At 39.3% G+C, this 20,027-nt stretch overlaps 2 protein-coding genes across 8 annotated transcripts in view; one reads left to right on the plus strand and one right to left on the minus strand.

Annotated features, from left to right (window-relative positions):
• Window positions 1-1,403: 1,403 nt before the first annotated feature.
• Polr3f (RNA polymerase III subunit F) lies at window positions 1,404-15,808 on the minus strand. Of its 3 annotated transcripts, XM_090351940.1 has the most exons (10): window positions 15,675-15,808; window positions 14,838-14,955; window positions 12,920-12,987; window positions 12,153-12,173; window positions 11,963-12,030; window positions 7,795-7,907; window positions 5,565-5,708; window positions 5,120-5,227; window positions 4,126-4,317; window positions 1,404-3,017 (listed from the first exon to the last, which is right to left on the minus strand). In XM_090351940.1, the coding sequence occupies exons 1-10, from the start codon at window positions 15,734-15,736 to the stop codon at window positions 2,940-2,942; spliced, it is 972 nt and encodes a 323-aa protein (XP_090208066.1). In that variant the 5' UTR covers window positions 15,737-15,808; the 3' UTR covers window positions 1,404-2,939. The 3 variants fall into 3 exon arrangements, with proteins under 3 accessions (XP_090208066.1, XP_090208067.1, XP_090208068.1); XM_090351941.1 differs by lacking the exon at window positions 12,153-12,173; XM_090351942.1 differs by lacking the exon at window positions 4,126-4,317.
• Window positions 15,809-16,144: 336 nt separating this feature from the next.
• Window positions 16,145-20,027, plus strand: part of Dzank1 (double zinc ribbon and ankyrin repeat domains 1) — a 46,857-nt gene continuing 42,974 nt past the window's right edge. For 4 of the 5 annotated variants that reach the window (XM_090351943.1, XM_090351945.1, XM_090351947.1 and 1 more), the window contains exons 1-3: window positions 16,145-16,215; window positions 16,330-16,424; window positions 18,218-18,334. In XM_090351943.1, coding sequence (XP_090208069.1) covers window positions 18,226-18,334 — 109 coding nt within the window. In that variant the 5' untranslated portion in view covers window positions 16,145-16,215; window positions 16,330-16,424; window positions 18,218-18,225. Of the gene's footprint in view, window positions 16,216-16,326; window positions 16,425-18,217; window positions 18,335-20,027 lie in introns of all 5 variants that reach the window. The other variant, XM_090351944.1, reaches the window with a different exon arrangement.

The following is a 20,027-nucleotide window of genomic DNA, read 5'->3' on the forward strand; positions in this document are numbered from 1 at the left end:
CTGACTAACTTGAATTTTTAGTGTTGTGAGCCCACAATTTGCTTTATTTCTAGGATACATAATCTAACTGTGTATTAGAGGTGCTGTATTTTCTTTCTCCTTCAGTTAATGTTCACAATAAAAAAAACAACATGCTATCGCAAAATCATTTAAAGGTTGTGTTTATTTAATGAGGTAAGGAAAACTTTTAGGCACTGACTGTAAGTTTTGAAGCTCAATTTCTGGATATTAAAACATAATAGAGGGGGCTGGGAGTGTGGCCTACTGGTAGAGTGCTTGCCTAGCATGCATGAAGACTGGGGTTCGATTCCTCAGTACCACATACACAGAAAAAGCTGGAAGTGGTGTTGTGGCTCAAGTGGTCAAGTGCTAGCTAGAAAAAAAAAAAAAGCCCGAACTATAGCCAGGTGCTGCTCACATCTGTAATCCTAGCTACTTGGTAGCTGAGATGTGAGGATCACAGTTCAAAGCCAACCCAGGTAGGAAAGTCCTTAAGATTTTTTTTATCTCCAATTAACCACTAGAAAACTGGAAATCATGATAGTGTGTTAGCCTTGAGCTCAGGGACAGCACCCAGGCCCACAGTTCAATCCCCAGGGCCAGCAAAAAACAATAGCAACAATCAAAAAAAAAAAAAACAACAAATCAAAAAAAAAAAAAAAACCCACCACAATATAGTCTATATTTGGAACCTAAGTTGGTTCCCTCTCCCTATGTCTAACTTTCCTTTAAATTCCAAACTGGTGTTAAGATTTAGCCCCTCAGTAGGGTGCTCAGTGTAATTCCATGTTTGGGGGCATGGATACAGAAATTGTTTTTCCTGGTACCTGAGCTTGAACCCCAGGCCTCGTGCTCGCTTGCTCTGCATATGTATGTATGTATGTATGTATATGTATATAGTCCCTGAGCTCTTCAGCTCAAAGCTACCACCCTATCCTTTGAGCCACAGCACCATTTCTGGTTTTCTGGTGGTTATTGGAGATAAGAATCTCAAGGATTTTTAGTGCCTGGGTTGGCTTTGAACCTCGATCCTCAGATCTCAGCCTCCTGAGTAGCTAGGATTACAGGCATGAGCCACCACACCTGGCAGGGAAACTTTTAAGTACAGTTTCAAGATGAAATTATAATAGGTATACTGCTATTTTCTTTGCAATGATAACCTAGCATTTTTATATGCCTGATGCCCAGATCTGAAAGTACTGTTAGAACTGAGAATTATACAGTAATGGCTTCCTGCTTAGATGCCATACCATCATTTTTCAAAAAAGGAAACAAATCTAAAATATGTAAGAGAACAATGGTCTCTATAGTCTTTCTGAAAGTATGAATAGAATACGAGTCTATTAAATGATTAAACATTGTTCTAGTGCTGGCTGTTATAACATGATAACACAGACTGATGATTTATCAATAACAGAAATTTATTTCTCAAAATTCTGGAGACTGAAGTTGAAGATCAACATGCTGACAAATTCATTGATGAGGGTTCCCATCTTGGTTCTTAGATGGAGATATTCTGTGTCCTCGCAAGGAAGGAAGAGCAGCATGCCTCTTTGGGTCTAATTTTATAAAGGCACTAATTCCACTTAAGGACTCTACCGCTAAATATGGCCACATGGAGAATTAAATTTCAACATCTGAATTTGGTGGTGGTAGTGGTGGTAAGGGAAATAAACACTACACTAAAGAATGTAAGGATATTCTAGCAAAGACAACTGGGTCAAAGATGGAAACTTATACTCTATTTAGAATAAAAATGATCATTAATGTAGTTTAGTGGTAGAGTACTTCCCTAGCACGCATGAAGGCCTGGGTTCATTTCCTCAGAGAAAGCCAGAAATGGCGCTGTGGCTCAAGTGATAGAGTGCTAGCCTTGGGCAAAAAAGCAGCTCAGGGCAGAGCCCAGGAACTGAGTTCAAGCCCCAGAACTCCCCCCCCACCCCCAAAAAAAGATCATTAATATTTATGCACTGAAAACATACCCCTAGACAGTAGTCATCATTTGGGACTGGGGTAATTATACTGATATAAAATGGAGTAGTGTATAGAAAAGAAATGTTCTATTCATCCAGTCATGCCCTAAATTTGCATACATTCCTGCGCCTCTGCTCTTCTGCCTTCAGCACTTTTAGTTTTTTCTCAATGAAACATAGAGAAATTAAGAAATCCAAATGGTAATAACAAACCCAACTAATAAAAGTTTCCAAACCAGGAACTGGTGGCTCAGGTCTGTGATCCTAGTTTACTCAGGAGGCTAAGATGAGGATCAAGATTCAAAGCCATCTTGGGCAATAAAGTCCATGAGGCTCTTATTGCCAATTAACCGGCAAAAAACAGGAAATGGTGCTGTGGCTCAAAGAGGTAGAGCACTAGCCTTGAGCAAAAGGAGCTCAAGGACAATGCCCAGGCCCAGTTCATACTTCATGACTGAAAAAAAAAATCAGAACAAAACTTTTCCAATGAAGTCCTTAATTTAAATAACCTACCTTTAAAAAATCTGGTTAATTATTATTACTTTAGCTGTACTGAGGACTGACTATTGAACTCAATGCCTTGCACTTTACCACTTGAGCCCATGCTCTAGCGATAAAATGAACACTTAAGTGCTTTAGTCATTACCACAGTACTAGTAAATATAGGTTTGTTGGTTTCTTTTTCCTTGAAGAAAGTCTTGAAACTTCAAAAGATGTGGTTTTCCAGAGCTTCAATATATCTTACTTGTTGAGGAATGGATTTCACTGTTGTTTCACTTTCTGTTGGCTACTCTTCCAGTATAAATTTAGTCTTCATAAATAAAAAAGTCTTCATAGCAGCATGTCTGTATCCATTACTATGAAGTGTATTTTCAAAGAAATTTGACGTTCCATCATGAATTTATTTGGTCTCAAAGTAACTTCATTTGCAAATGTTTAATAAAGTTCATAGTTCTCTATTAAATATTAAAATTCAAGCCACTCTGTCATATAAATACAATTAGATGGTGAAATCTCACCACCTTCATGGCAGTCATCAAAAACCTTAAAAAACAAAACAGTTTATATTCAAAATGAAGTTTTAAAATATTTTTAAAATACTTTAAAATACCATTTAAATACTTTTTAAATAGTTTTAATTTAAAGTAGTATTATTTTTCTTCCAGAAAACTTTCAAATTAAAAGGAACTAGGGACTCTAAGAACAAAGCCTGGTTTGTGATTATACAGTTAGTTAATGGCAGGGCCTCTTACCATAGCAGGAAGATGATCATGTTCACCTGCCCACCAAACAAAAGGCTATCAGCAGGTAGCATAGAAATACATAAAGTCTTAAACATATACATGACTTAATTTTGACTAAGCTAATGTTTCATGTTTAGCTACCTTCAGCTCTATGAAGGAAATTAAAAAGAACTTCCACTGTTAGCGTTCTATCTAGAAGGTGAAACCAGGGCAAGAAAGCGTAGGCACATAGATAAGGTGTGAGAAAATGACAGTACAATGAAATACAGCATACTAGCAGCTCAAGAATATAGATTCCACAAGGACTAAGATCTTTTGCTCTCTTGCAGCCTCAATGCCTTCAGCATATGGTTGATACTTGTAAATAAGATTCAATTATTCAATGAGACTGCTAGGACATTCTAGGAAAACGACTATCTCTGGGCTTGATGCCAAGGAAGTAATTCTAAGCTGATATTCTTAGGTTTTCCCAAGCCTAAGTTCCACCCTCCCCTTTTTTAACTGTATGCAGAGCAATTGAAGGGCCTGTACATGCTAAGCATGAGCTTTACTACTAAGCTGCACCCGTCAAACTTAAGTTCCCTCATTCATTAGGGGAAATAACACCACTAGTTCCAAGGATATATCAAGGATCAAATGAGATCACATATAAAAATCATTGAAAACAAGCATGGTCCATAGTAGGCTCTCAAATCTTGTTTTTGTCTCTATTTAGCCTTTATGTAATATCTTTAACTTGCCTATTTTGAGTTTGAGGTAGTGTTTGTTCCTTAGAGTAAGTACATGAAGGTTTGAGTGACTGTTGATCAATCCCAATAGTCTGAGAAATCAACTATGTTTGCTTTGTTTGTCTAGGCGGAATTTGGGCCTGGTGGTAGTCAGGGGCAGAATGAAACTGTTTAACGTACCGGGCAGAGACCACAGGGTGCCCGGACCAAACCCGTAGGTAGGAGGATTGGATTGACGGCCCTGTATAGTTTCATGTGTCCATCTACACTGCCAACTGTGCCTTCTTTTGCAGCAATGATAGTCATCTCCACTTTCCCATCATAAATGAGTGTATTCAGGATGGTTTCAATGTCCTCCATGGACAGCTCTACCTAAGAAAGGACAAAGGAAAGATGCATAAAGGACAAGGAGACTCTTTTGGAGGGAGGGTGTTATAAGCAGCCAAGGACCACAATCCCTCTGTGAAATAGGGAAACAATGTACTATAGAATAAAAAAATACAAAAAAGAGGGCAAACAATGGTGACTGAAATGCTAAGGACAGAAGGCTAACCTGCTGAATTTGACACAATCTGATGCCATCCTCTTAAGAAAATTTATATCTTACAAAGTAACATTTCTTTGGCAAGAATTTGACAGATTCTTGCAATGATTGAACAGAAAGATACTTTAGATATCTAACAGTCTAAGTTCCTATTCCTTTATAAATAAGAAATCTGTAACTCAGGAAATAAAAAGGATATGTCCAAGTGCCAATGTGGCTGTGTTTCAGATTATGGAAATCATCAGTGTTCTCATGTGTAGATCTTCAAAAGAATGCTGACAATACCAACAAACACGGATGGTATGGCTGAGATTTTGCATATATGCTCAACTGTACATATGTGAAGGAGTCAAGAACTTGTCGAGGCAGACTTTTAACTTTGGGTGGTGAAATGTACTGCTGGTCTTGTACTCTGCTGCTCTGTCCCAAGTTCAACAAATATCTACCAGTGTCACATAGTAATGGCTGCCTTTACCTAGACTAAGAGCGTTTTCCCAAAGTGACTAGTGCAGAATATTCACAGCTCTCACCTGAAAAAGAGGTCTGGGTCAAATATGTTGGGAATACATTATAATCTATATCTGTATGAAGAACAGGTTTTACATAAAAGGTAAGAAAGCAAGTTCTGACCTTACTGATCCCTAATTCACAGATATATTTCCACACTTCATGGGAGGAAGCAAATGAACTATTTCTTTGTATCATCGGATTTTGTTTACTTTCTCGTGCTGTTTCTGCCTGTAAGGGTTGAAACATAAGAAATCTAAGTAAGAATGCTAGTCAGTACTTTCTTTTCTTTTTTTTGCCAATTCTGGGGCTTGAACTCAGGGCCTGGGCACTGTCATTGGACACTCTTTGCTCAAGGCTAGCACTCTGCCACTTGAGTCCCAGCGCTACTTCCAGCTTTTTCTGTTTATGTGGTACTGAGGAATCGAACCCAGGGCTTCATGCATACTAGGCAAGCACTCTACCACTAGGCTACATACCCGGTTAACTTTAGTATTTTCAATCTCATAAAATACTGCACATCTTTTATAAATCACTTTAAAAAAATGTTATCGTAACTCTGCCTCACCTTGGACTGTAGGAATTTGAAACACTGTTGGTTAAGCACCTCTACAAATTCAGATTCAAAATCCTGGTCACTGTACCAGGCACCACCAGTCACAGACCGATCTGGCTGCAGGTTGTACAGCATATATACTTTCTTTTTGGAGGCCTAGGAAAGAAAAAACAAAAAAGCACAGGATATGTATGTATAACAATTTTCAGAAATGAAATGCTCTTTACAATAAATTCTATTTTAGAAGAGTTTTATATTTACAAAATTATTACAAATAAAAACAAACGAACAACTTGGAAGACAATCAGCATGCCTAAATATTTTTGGTGTGGGATGCATATTTCCTTTGCCTTCCTTAAGGTTGCCTACATGTTTAAAAAAAGAAAAAAAGAATTATTACAAATATGTGAAGAAAGTTCCCAAACTTGTGATGGTGTCTGAAATGAAGGTGGTCTAGAAGATGGGTAAGATTTGTTTTTAATTTGTCAGAATTATATTGCTGCCAGCATGCCCCTTTACTTTCATAAAATGTTTAAGTCTAATATACTATGTAATTAGGATTCAAATGGTTAACAAGGATTCTGAAAGGAAAAAAGCTTCCTAACTCAAGCCAGGCAGGGTGGCTCCTTCGAATTTGTAATTCAATGTGATATCTGAGGATCAAGGTTCAAAGCCAGTTCTTTTGTTTAAGGATAGCGCTCTGACCAGCACCCAGCTATTTTCGTCTTCTTTTTCTTTTTTGGCCAGTGCGGGGACTTGAACCCAGGGTCTGAGCACTGTCCCTGAGATTCTTTTGCTCAATGCTACTGCTCTACCACTTGAGCCACAGTGCCACTTCTGGGCTTTTTTGTTTATTTGGTACTGAAGAATTGAGCCTAGGGCTTCATACATGCTAGGCAAGCCCTCTGCAACTAAGCCACATTCCCAGCCCCACCCAGCTATTTTTCTATAGTTTTTGATATGTGCTTAATGTAAACTTGTATCATATAGAATAGTTTTTCTTCTCCCAAAGTATCTCCCATGCTTCTCCCTATAACCTCCCCTATACCCATACCCATACCTTGGTAACCACTTAGCTTTTCAGTGTGTCTACAGTATTGCCAGAATTTCAGAAAATTATGTATAGTTAGGGTATACAGCATATAGCATTTTTAGAGTGGCTTCTTTCACTGAGCAATATGAACTAAAGATTTTCATGTCTTGGAATTGGTGCTGTGGCTCAAGGGGTAGAGCAGTAGCCTTGAGCTAAAGAGCTCAGGGATGGGCGGGGAGTTTGGCCTAGTGGTAAGAGTGCTTGCCTACACGTAGGAAGACCCAGGTTTGGTTCCTTGGTACCACATACATCAAGCCCCAGGACTGGCAAAAAAAAAAAAAAAAAAAAAAAGAGCTCAGAGAAACCGCCCAGGCCAAGAAAGAAAAGAAAAAAAAAGTCCAAAAAGAAAATTTTTTTTCCATGTCTTTTCTTGCCTAGCATGCATGAAAACCCAGGTTCGATTCCTTGGTACCACATGCATAGAAAAAGCTGGAAGTGGCCCTGTGGCCAAGTGGTAGAGCCTTAGCCTTGAGAAAGTCCAAGGACAGTGTTCAGGCCCTGAATTTAAGCCCCAGTACTGGCACCAAAAAAAAAAAGAAAAGAAAAGAAAAAGAAGAAATATCAATTTAGTATAGGGAACACTACAGGTATCCAGGGAAGACAGTACCAAAAGATCCAGAGAATGCATCTTTCTCTGACTTGCTCACTAAGGACCCCCAAGCACCCAGAATATGTGCCTGAAACACACTCTGTATGTATTTGCTGAATACATATGTAAACATGCAAGAATAACATAAACTTGATCTCACAGTATAAAAACTAGAAAAAGTGTTCTTCAAAATGACTGCACTGAAGTTTTAGTTTGGAATGGAGAAGACATCAAGAGTTATTGAGGCAGTGAAAAAGCACAAAGCAGCATATCCATGGTCAATTGTGTGTGTGTGTGCACGCACGCATGTACATGCACATATGTGCACATGCATGCACACATAAGTTGGTCCTCGTGCTTGAATTCAGGTACCTGGCCAATGTAAGCTAATTTTTAGGATTAGAATGGTTACAAGGATCCTGATAGAAAAAACAAAATTGTTAACTTTAGAAAACTGCTCTTTAAAAGTCCTTTTTTTGCCAGTTGCTTTAAATCATACTATAGACTGAAGAATAAAAACCTTAAGTACACCTATAACAAATATAAGGAAAATTACTCACTGCCACAGACTTAACAGCTTTGATAAGCTTTTTACTTTCCAAATTCTTTAGAATTTTGTTGATTTCTGTTAATGGCAAATTGCTTTTGTATCGAATATCTCTGCTCCATATTCCTATGGGAAATTTAAATAAATCAAGTTGAAGTACAATGTGTTTCTATTCATTACCTATATCTCATTCTAAATTATAAAAATAAATTGACAGCAAACCCTTCATGAAAAACACAAACTTTATGTAATTATGTTATGAAATTTACTAACATAGAGGAAAATAAAAAACTTTAAAACATATTGTTCTGTCAACACAGAACAGTTAAAGTCATATGCTTTAGCTGGGCACAGTGGCTCACACCTATAATCCTAACTACTCAGACTGAGATCTGAGGATCTAGGTTCGAAGCTAACCCCAGGCACAGAGGGACCTGAGGCTCTCATCTTCAATTAACCTCTAGAAAACAGGAAGTGGGGCTTGGCTCAAGGGTAGGGTAGCAGCCTTGAGCTGAAGAGCTCAGGGACAGCACCCAGGCAGAGTTCAAGCTCCATGACCCACCCCCCTTCCAAAAAAAGTCATATGCTTTAATAATGCAAATTTCTAGGAATCTCATTAGGATATCTTTTTAAAAACAGGAAAATGGCTGGATACCAGTGGCTCATGCTTACAATCCTAGCTATTCAGGAGGCTGAGATCTGAGGATCATGGTTCAAAGCCAGCCCAGGCATAAAAGACTGTGAGTCTCTTACCTTCAACTAACGAGTAGAAAACAAGAAGTGGCACTGTGACTTAGTGGTAGAGTGCTAGCCTTGAGCTGAAGAGCTCAGAGACAAGGCCCAGAGTTCAAGCCATACAACCCCCCCCAAAAAAAAACAAACCAAAAAAACTAAAACAAAAATAAAGGACCTTTTTATAATAGAAAAAAAAAAACATGAAAGCTGTTGAATTTCAACATCTTCTATCTACTCCTTATAGTAGTCACTAGTGTCTGATATTTTTCATTTTAATTTGAGTGAGTCAATTGCCACTCTCAATTGAAAATGCCTCCCCCTCAAAAAAAAAAAGAAAAAAAAACTCACTAGCTGAATGTTTGAATGTATACCCATTATTTATTTATATCACACTACATTGTAAAAATTTTTTGTAATTGTTGGTTTTTGTAGTTACTAAAAACTAATTGTGGGAAGACATGATTATTCTTTCAAAGAGGTAAATATTACATGCTAAAAAAGAAGGTATATAAAAATATGTTGGGGAACATCTGTAATATGAATAATAATATAGTCAGCACTGTAGAAGCAGGTAGACCTACTCAAGATCAGCAAACAACACAATTGACAATAATAACAATTTGTGCTTTCTTTTTTTCTTTCTTTTTGCCAGTCCTGGGGCTTGAACTCAGGGCCCGGACACTGTCTTTGGACACGTTTTTGCTCAAGCTAGCACTCTACCATTTGAGCCACGGGACCACTTCCAGCTTTTTTTGTGTATGTGATTATGGGGAATTGAACCCAGGGCTTCGTGCATGCTAGGTGAACGCATTATCACTATGCCATGCTCCCTGTTCCTGTGCTTTCTTTCTTTATCAGTGTAGGACTGCTTTTTGTTTTTGTTCGTTGTGGGGCTTGATACTGTCCCTGAGCCTCTCTGGGCTTAAGGCTAGCACTCTACCACTTTAACCACAGCACTACTTCCAGTTTTTGAGTTGGTCAATGCAGATGGGAGTCTCACACGGACTTTTCTACCCTGGCTGGCTTTGAATCACAATCCTCAAATCTCATCCCTCTGAGTAGCTAGGATTACAGGTGTGAGCTACCAGTGCCTGGCTTGTAGGACTAATTTTTTTTTTCCAGTCCTGGGCTTGAGCTCAGGGCCTAAGCACTGTCCTTAGACTTTCTCAAGGTTACAGCTCTTGTAAGACTATTTTAAAAATGTTAATTCAGCCAGGTGTTGATGGCTCATGCCTGTAATCCTCACTAAGGAGGCTGAGATCTGAGAATTGCAGTTTGAAGCCAGCCAGGCAGGAAACTCCATGAGACTCATCTCTAATAATAAACTACTCAAAAACCCAGAAGTGGCACTGTGGCTCAAACGTTACAGTGCCTGCCTTGCGCAAAAGATCAGGGATAGCGCGTAGGCCCAGAATTCAAAACCCAGAACCAGAAGCAAGCAAGCAAGCAAGCAAACACACACACACACACACACACACACACACACACACACACACACACACACACACACTAATTCAACGTAAAAATGCATCTAACAATACAGTTTCAAATTATACTTTTATAAACCACTGACAATGACAAAAATAGATCCTAAAGCATATTAACTATACTCTTGATATAGAAGGTAATATATTTATGTGCCAGTTAGTTCTAGAACTTCAACTCAGGGCCCAGTCAATGAGTTCACTCACTGTTTCACTCAGGGCTGGTGCTGTACCACCTGAGCCACAGCTCTACTTCCAGCTTTTTGCTTATTAATTGGAGGTAAAAGTCTCATGGACTTTCCACTTTACCACTTGAAATACAACTAACTCCACTACTGACTTTTTGGTGATTATTTGCAAATTATAGTCTCAGGGACTTTCCTGCCAGGACTGGCTTTGAACTGCAGTCCTCAGATCTCATCCTCCAGAGTAGTAAGGATTTTAGCATGAGCCACTAGTGCCCAGTAAAAAATGAGCTTCTGTACAGTATGTAGTACAGTGGTAGAACACATGCCCTGTATATGAAAGGTCCTTATTCAATCTCTAGCACTGCAACAAAAACTTGTAAAAGTAAACTTTTTGTGTTAGCTTGCTGTGTCCCACCATGATACCCTGTGTTATCTTGTGACTCTTAAAGAATAGTAACCAGCAGAGCACAGTGGCTCACGCCTGTAATGCTGTCTAGTCAGGAGGCTGAGATCTGAGGATCTCAGTTCAAAGCCAGCCTGTGCACCAAAGTCAATGAGAATCTTATCTCCAGAAAACTGGAAGTGGCAATGTGGTTCAAGGGGTAGAGTGGTAGCCTTGAGCTGAAGAGCTCAGGAATAACACCCAACAACGATCTAACTAGATTCTTCTAACACTCTAAGAAATAAATTCCGTGTATGAAACTACCCAGTCTAGGAGCTGGGAATTTGGCTTAGCAGTAGAGCGCTTGCCTAGCATGTTCAAAGCCTGAGTTTGATTCCCCAGAACTGCATAAGCAGAAGAAGCTGGAAATGGCACTGTGGCTCAAGTGGTGGAGTGCTATCCTTGAGCAAAAAGAAGCTCAGGGACAGTGTTCAAGCCTCAGGACTAGCACTTAAAAAAAAAAAAAAAAAAAAAAACCAAACCAAATCAAACCAAAAAAAACCCCCAAAACAACAACAACAAAAAACTGCCCACTCTGTAATAGTTAAATAGGCTAAGGTAAGCTAAAAAACAAAAAGTGAGAATTAAAAAAACAAAAAAACAAAAAAAACTTTTAGAGTGCTTGCCTAGCACATATGAAGACCTGGTTCAATTCCTTGGTATCACATACATAAAAAAGCCAGAAATAGGAAGTGGTGGTATGGCTCAAGTGGTAGATTGCTAACCTCGAGCTGAAGGACAATGCCCAGGCCCAGATTTCAAGCCCCAGTAGAGGCAAAAACAAAAACAAAAACCTTTAGTTTAGAAGCCAGGTGTGGTGGCTCAAGCCTGTAATCCTAGCTACTCAAGAGGTTGACATCTGAGGATTGAGGTTCAAAGCCAGCCAGGGCACAACAAAGCTGTGAGACTGTTATCTCCAATTAATCACTAGAAAATGAGAAGTGGGGCTGTGGGTCAAGGGTAGGGTGGTAGCCTTGAGCTGAAAAGCTCAGGGACAATGCCCAGACCCAGGGTAAGATGGTAGCCTTGAGCTGAAGTACTCAGGGACAGCACCCAGGCTGAGTTCAAGCCCCATGACCCACAACAAAACAAAACAAATAAACAAAAAAAGCTTACGTTTTGAATGTGGCTTTAAACTGTTTAATTTCTCCATCATCCTAGCAATAATGACATTGTTCTTGTGTGTCCTTCAGGGACGTGCATGTTATATATGTATGTTTTCTTTCTTTCCTTCCTATTTATACAAACCTTTTCCCTGGAAAGCTGGGATCTTATTCTTTACATCTAGAACCCAAACCAATGAACTTTCTGCTGTATTCTTCAAAAGCTTACCTTTATTTCCTGCATCTTCTATGATTTGATATACTAATTTTTCTTGGTTATCTGATCCCTTCATTTTACTGCAGGGGAATAAAGCAGATTTTAAGAAGAAAGGGGTAGAGGATATGTAAAAATCTAAATGACTACTTAAATTATCAGACAAGGTCAGCATATAGACTTATTTACCAAAAGAAGGGCTTACCTTAAAAAGAATGAGACAGAGCTGTGTGTACCAACATGAAAAGATGTCCAAGATATAGTAAGTGAAAAAAATAAGTTATAAAACAGTATGGACAGCATGATCCCATTTTTGTTTTTTAAAAAAGAAAAAGATTATATATGAATATACAGTATATAAATATATAATCATTTATGAGTTTTAATATATATGAAAGAATATATATCCCATTTTTTAAAGCATGATTACTTTGGGAAATGTAATATATGACAGAAAGCAAAAGTGATATACAAGACAAATTTACATTATACTTTTTCTCTCTCTCTCTCTCTCTCTCTTTCTCTCTCTGCCTGTACTGGGGCTTGATCTCAGAACTTAGGCTCTGTCCCTTAGCTTTTTTAACTCAAGGCTAGCACTCTATCACTGGAGTGAAAGTTCTACTTCCAGTTTTTAGCTGGTTAATCACAGATAAGAGTCTCATGGTCTTTCCCGCTTGGGCTGATTTTGAACCTCTATCTCCAGATGTCAAGACTCCTGAGTAGCACAGATTACAAGCATGAACCACTGGCACATGCCTTTTTTGGTTGGCCTTTGTTTTTGAGACAAAGACTCACTATACAGACAAGGCTTCCATCAAACTTTTGACCCATTAGCCTCAACTTTCTAAGTGCTGGAATAAGAGCACTGCATCACCATCCTTGGCTACATTGTGCAATTTTGCATTAGTTTTCTTAACACATACATTACATTGATGATAACTAAGACTTTATTAAAATAAAAAAGGTGCTTACCCAGCATTCTGAGAGTCCTTTATTCTATATAAAAGACCTGTATTACTCCTTAAGAGATCCAACTGACCCTAAATTATTTTAAAAATAGAAAACAAGATGTCAATTATGAGGTACATAAATTTTAATGACAAATGTTACTGTATCCTTTAATATTTTTACTATGAAGTCTAAAATATTCTCCCACATTTATCTATCACTTCTCCACTTGAGGCTTAGGTTTCATGTATTAAAACAAAAAATACAGGGGCCTGGAATTTGGCTTTGTGGTATAATACTTGCCTACCATGCACAAAGACCAGGGTTCTATTCTTCTGTACCACATATATGAAAAAAGCCAGACGTGGTGCTGTGGTTCAAGTGGTAGAGCTCTAGCCTTGAGAAAGCCCAAGGACTGTGCTCAGGCCCTGAGTTCAGTAACCAGGACTGGCAAAAAAAAAAAAAGAAAAAAAAAAGAAAAGAAAAAAAGAAAAAAAAGATCAGAAAAAACAAAAAACAAACAAAAAAAACCCCACTGTTGCCAAGAGTTTGATCTAGTGGTAGAGTGGTTTGCCTAGCATGCACAAAGACCCAGGTTTAATTCTGCGGTACCCCATACATAGAGAAAGCCAGAAGTGGTGCTATGGCTCAAGTGGTAGAATACTAGCCTTGAGAAAGCCCATAGACAATGCTCAGGGTCTGAGTTCAAGCCCCAGGACTGGTTAAAAAGAATACACCTGTATTTTTAAAAACTTAACTATTTCAATTTAAAATTTTTTTTCACTATTAACAATGTCATATATGCTATATCCTAGGTTGGTTATATGGCTAATATCTAAAGAATTTTCCAAAAGCAGAATTTGAACAATACATAAAAATCAACATTTAAATCTAACTAAATATGAATTATATAATACAACTAGAGATAAAAATAAAACTTCATAAAATTAAAAAGTTCAGATAAAAGGTAAATGTACATGATCAATATCACAATGACTAAATAAAATTTTGAAGTTAACAATAACATTTAATGATGAACAATTTTTTTTTTTTTTTTTTTGCCAGTCCTGGGCTTGAGCTCAGGGCCTGAGCACTGTCCCTGGACTTTCGCAAGGCTAGAGCTCTACCACTTGAGCCTCAGCTCCACTTCCGGCTTTTTTCTATGTATGTGGTACCGAGGAATTTGAACCCGGGTCTTCATGCATGCTAGGCAAGCACTTTAACCACTAGGCCAAACTCCCGGCCCCAGTGATGAACAATTTTATTTATCTATTTGGTATTAATCAGGGCCTCAAGTTCTCCCTAGCCTTTTTTTTTCTTCAAGGCTGGTGCTCTACTACTTGAACCACAGCTCCACTTCCGACTTTTTGCTGGTTAACTGGAGATAAGAGTCTTGTGGGCTTTCATGACCAGGCTGACTCTGAACCATGATCCTCAGATCTCAGCTTCCTGAATAGCTAGGATTACAAGTATGAGCCACCAGGGCCCAGCTCGATGCATAATTTTCTATTATATGAAATTACACAAATATCAAGAAAGGAATAAAAGCTCATGGTAGCATTCCTTATGTAATGAACCAAAGGTAAAATAAAGCATGTTCTGACATACTTCTGAATTGTCTTGGAACATGGGTGAACATGCATGGAACATGGAGAACCTGGACGCCAGTACCATTGAACTTCTGGTTGTTCTGAGAAACTGAATGAGAGGGGCCCTATTCCCGTATTTAACGCTGGAAGATTAGTTTGGGGGTATTTACTTACATACTGGATGAACTGTGAGGCCTTCCTTCCCTCCCCTCAGCCCCATCATGTGGCAAGGTGGGACCATAAAACTAACTTTAGAGGCTCCATCTCCCAAAATCGGTACAATGAAGTTAACCATAACAACTACAAGGTAACAATATATAAGAAATAACAGGACCTAGTTGAATTCATCTTACCATAGACAACAATCTATTGATGGCCACTGCCCGTTGCTGGGCTTCTATATGAGGCATTTCATTCTGAATTACTTGATCTGTGATTCCATGAGGGAACTGGTGGCATAATTCTATAATTCTAGAAACAAAGGTATTAGTGACAATGTGTTTGCTTGTTGCAAGGAGTAGAGTTAAATATTAAAGCTGCGACTTCCATTTTCTCAGCTGGAATAACAGCAACAACTTTAAGCCACTAGTCTGTCAGCAGGAAACAAAGGTAAACATTTCCGGTGGGAAGCCAAAGCTTACCGTAATTTCCTATAACTGGAGACTGTCTGGGGAAGGAATTATCTCCATTAAACAACTCTTAAGTCTTCTTAAGATCAACAAATGTATTAATCGTAACAGCTTGGCAAAGCTGGGGTCTTTTACAATATCGTGATAATCTACAAATAGTGCAGTAGCACACATAGCATTAAAGACGCTACAGGATAATTATGAAGTGATTTGGCTTAGTGTGGCTTTGTAATCACAAACTGAGCCCTTTTCAGGTCAAACGTCTAGTCTGAGTCCCTTTAGTTCTGTGACAGAGCAACCCTGGGTTACTATTACTGGTGGGTAGTACTTGTTTCCTCCTTACGAGGGAATGGCATCACTCACTTCCTAAGCAATATTGCGACAAAGCCAAGTACAAAAGTTGCAAATTTTCTAATGGAGCCTTAACATAGAATCCAGCCATCATGTTCCTGCGTGCATCCTCAACTAGTTTCAGCCTTTCCTTTAGAAATGGAGTCCGCCTGCGGGGAACGGGGATGGAGGACGTCCGGGGCCAAAAAAAACTGAGCTTCCAAGACTCACCTGTTTTCAATTTCGACCGGATCGGCGTCGGGAGGCTGCACTTTCACCTTCACCTCAGCCATAGTCCTGGGTTCCCGGATCGGAAGGAAGAAACTAGCCCGGGAACCACGGGAGGCCACAGACTAGAAGCCTGAAAGAGGGTCCTTCTTCTTCGTGTCGCAGAGGGTCCTTCCTAGTCTGTCGGCTTGGGGAGGCCAATCTTTTGCCTGCTGCCTCCCACTCACCAGCTACGCTACAGTTGCGAAATTTTGTGATCTGGAATTTCAGCGTATGATGAACGAACGAGTGTATTTTCCTCATGTTCACTAAGTAGGCGTTCCATGGCCCTCCTAGTGCTTTTCAAATTTTTGTAAAGGCATATTCTTGGATGCCTATGATTGGAGGCAAGAGAAAGATTATCCCAGAGACAGGGGTGGGGCTAGTTGCTAGGAATCGGATTTTCCCGCCAATCATCTGCTCCGCTTCCAGTGGGCGGGGCAAAGCTTGCTGCGTCTGTGGTAACCGGGCTGTGAAATAGGTTAAAGGCCTGAAGCAGTCAGAGGTTAGTGACTGGGCTACGGGGCTGAGGCGGTACCTTGATTGGGGTGGGGTGAAGGCCCCGGAGGTGGGTGGGTGGGGAAGAGGGGGTGTTGATTTCTTTCTGTGTTTGAAGCAGAGAGAGAGAGGAAGGCCTCTGTCACTCCAGCCGAGCAGGCCTGTCTGTCCAGCGGGGGCGAGAACCACACGGGCTCTGATCCCAGGAGCGAGGAGGTGAGCCACCAGGAGGGATTGGGTGGGGTGGGGGGGTAGATGATGTGTTTCCACCAATTTCACCCTGGTATTTGCATTTAAACAAGCCATTTTCTCCATCCCCTTCGTGTGAGGTCACACCAGCACCTCAAGGGCAGTCACTAGTCCCTGCGCTGAGAATTCGTCTCTCTCCCACTGTGTTTATTTAGAATTAATTGTCAGCTATTTTTATTTGAACTGCCCTTCCCTTGAATGGAAATAGGCTTATTATGAGCAAGTTTTCTCCACGTTCAACTCACTTCCATAGGGTCAAGGGTTGCTCTATCGGCATCTGCAGTGTATATTTTTGGCCCTCGATCTTACATTGTCCAACAAGGCATTGAGTCCACCTCAGTCTGCCTTAGTCTTCCCAGTTTCAAGAATACAGTCTTCCAAAACTCAAAACCACAGACATGTTCACGGCAACATTAGAACTGCAAGAGCCAAATTAAAAATGTCTATAAATATCTAGATGCCCGATCACAAATTGATAAGCTTATGTAAATGCATAGAAAATTATTCACTGTAAAATGAGAATGCAAATGCTACACTATTAAAGTAGCTATAATTGTTGAAGTTTGAAATTGCAATGCAGGAATATACATGGCTGCTGTGCGAAATTGAGTGTTAGGGTTGTTCCCCTCCCCCCACCGAAGACCTATGCATTAAAAATAATGACAGAAAGATCTAGTAGTTATCTACTTACAAATACAGCTGTAGAATGAGAAACTTGTTTGTTGCTCACCTTATCTATGCCAATTTCCTTTCTCCTTGAAAAGCAAGACTTGTTCTCCTTAAGTGTCTTTGCAACTTTTGACCACTAAACTCACTGTGGTGGAAAAAGGAAGGGCTGAGACTCAAAGCTTTTCCTTTTTCTTTCCTTTTTTTTTTTTTTTGCCATTCCTGGGGCTTGAACTCAGGGCCTGAGCAATGTCTTTGACCAGCTCTCTACCGCTTGAGCCACAGAAACACTTCTGGCCCTTTTTTCTATGAATGTGATACTGAGGAATGGAACCTGGGTCTTCATGCATCCTAGAAAAGCACTCTACCATTAGGCCAAACTCCAGCCCCGACCCAAAGTTTTCCGAAGGGAGCTGGCTGTAAATGAACGTTTCCTCCTGCATACAGACATCTTATTGTCTCTTGTGTGATGGCTTCCCCAGAGGGGATAACTTTTCACCAGAGGAAAAAGGTATAGCACTGTAGCTGGAGGCAAAGAAGGCTAATACTGATCCTGGGAAACTGAGGCCTGAACATTCTTGGTAGTCTCTGTTTTGCCTTTTTCCTTTTACTGCCCATTCAACATAACTCCATTCCCCCATTTCATTTATCTTAGGAAAGAAAGAAACTTAGGGAAAACCCTCAAAAAGACCTCACAAGCAAAAATAGAGCTGAATTATAATAATTGTACCATTGATTAAAAGTGGGATAATTGGGCCGGGAGTTTGGCCTAGTGGTGGAGTGCTTGCCTAGCATGCATGAAGACCCGGGTTTGATTCCTTGGTACCACATACATAGAAAAAAGCTGGAAGTAGTGCTGAAGCTCAAGTGGTAGAGCTCTAGCCTTGAGAAAGGCTAAGGACAGTGCTCAAACCCTGAACTCAAGCCCAGAAGTGGCAAAAAAAAAGAGGGGGATAATTGTAGATAGTGTATTAACAATATCCTATTTATATTTTATTAGATTTTCTGCATTTAAATCAGTGCTGCTCTCTATAGTTTTTCTGATGGGACATAGGTACATGAAGGGATTTGGTTTTTATCTTTTTCTATGAAAGGGGAGAATATGACTGCTGGTTCAGTGTGTGTCCCGCAGATCATACCATTAAGAGTGCCTCAGCCTGGAAAAGCTAACCATGAAATTGATAACAATACACTTTTGGAAATGAAATCAGGTAAGAATGATATGTATTTGAAAATGTTTAAAATAACATTGTAATAGTCTTTGTGTTATTTTTAAAAATCATATTAGGAGGGCATACTGTAATGATGGGTATTCTGAGTTCTGCATGCTCCCTGTAATCAGAACTTCAGAAACTTTATAAAACTTGCTGTTAAATATATTTAGATTAAAGGATTAGCATTGATTTTCATTGGCACATAGTGGAAATACTGTCTTGATTTATCTTTGCCAAGGTAAGATATTCAAAAGCCCAAATTCTCCCAAGATGCTCACTGTTTTAGTGGGATAGTAAATTTGATGTACTAGTATAGACTTTATAGTGGGACAGGCTAAGAGATTGAATCACTGTTTGTTAACTTATAGTGAAGTTGGACATCTCAGTGTCCCTAGGGTAAGAGAGGGTTTGTTACATCTACCACTTAGAGCCACTGTGAGGATTGAATAAGTTGGTATATATTGGTATATGTGAGTTGATATATTAAGTGAATTGGTTCACAGTGTCAAGCATTTAGTAAAAAAAAAAAAGTCTTAAAGTCATATTACAAAAGTATAGCAATAGATATGTTTCCTGACTCCTGATAATATTTATTCTTCAAAATCTTAAATACACTTACCTATGTATATTTATATATATATATATATATATAATCATGATCAACACTGGAAACCTATACAGATAAAACATGAACAAATATTTCTTGTTTTGTTTTTGTTTTTTGCCAGTCCTAGGGTTTAAACTCAGGGCCAGGGTACTGTCCTTGGGCATTCTCAAGGCTAGTGCTCTACCACTTGAGCCACAGCACCACTTCTGACCTTTTCTGTCTATGTAGTACTGAGGAACTGAACCCAGGGCTTTATTCATGCTAGGCAAGCACTCTACCACTAAGCCACGATCCCTACCCATGAACAAATATTTCTGTAAAATAACTGAGATTCCAATTCTGTGCCCAATGTCTTTTTTTTTTTTTGGTGCCACTCTTGGGGACTGAGCTCAGGGCTTGAACACCAATTCTGGCTTTTTCTGTTTATGTGGTACCAAGGAATTGAACCCGGGTCTTCATACATACTAGGCAAGCACTCCACCACTAGGTCACAATCCGGCCCCCCAATGTCTGTTTTTATTTGACTATATATAATGCTTCATTGATTTGCATGCTAATCTCTGTATTATCCCAATTTTAGTTTGTGTACTGGTAATGCACAATATTTTATCAATATTTTCTCTTAACTGAATGTATATAAACTACTTAACCACATTGGTAGTATAACCCCTTCACTTCCTAGATCAGGAATTATAACTCAGAACATGTATCATTATAAGATGTCCTCCTAATATGATTGTCAAAATGAAAAAGAAAATTGCCAGTCCTGAGGCTTGTACTCAGTACCTGAGCACTGTCCTTGGGCTTTCTCAAGGACAGCACCCACTTCTGGCTTTTTCTATATATGTGGTACGGAGGAGTTGAACCTGGGTCTTCATGCATGATAGGCAAGCATTCTACCACTAGGCCAAACACCTGGCCCCCAAAATGAAAAATTTTAATGTGTGTTTCTATAACTCATGGAAAGTGTGTTGATAAATAATGTTGTGAAGTACAAGGGATCCAAATACTTTTAAGATTTAAATATCAGATGCATCGCAATCCCACAATTTAATACTAAAAAAAATAACCTGCTGGAAGAAT

Source organism: Megascapheus bottae, chromosome 18 (genome assembly GCF_031878675.1).
Source record: "Megascapheus bottae isolate mThoBot1 chromosome 18, mThoBot2.hap1, whole genome shotgun sequence".
Classification (NCBI taxonomy): Eukaryota; Metazoa; Chordata; class Mammalia; order Rodentia; family Geomyidae; genus Megascapheus; species Megascapheus bottae.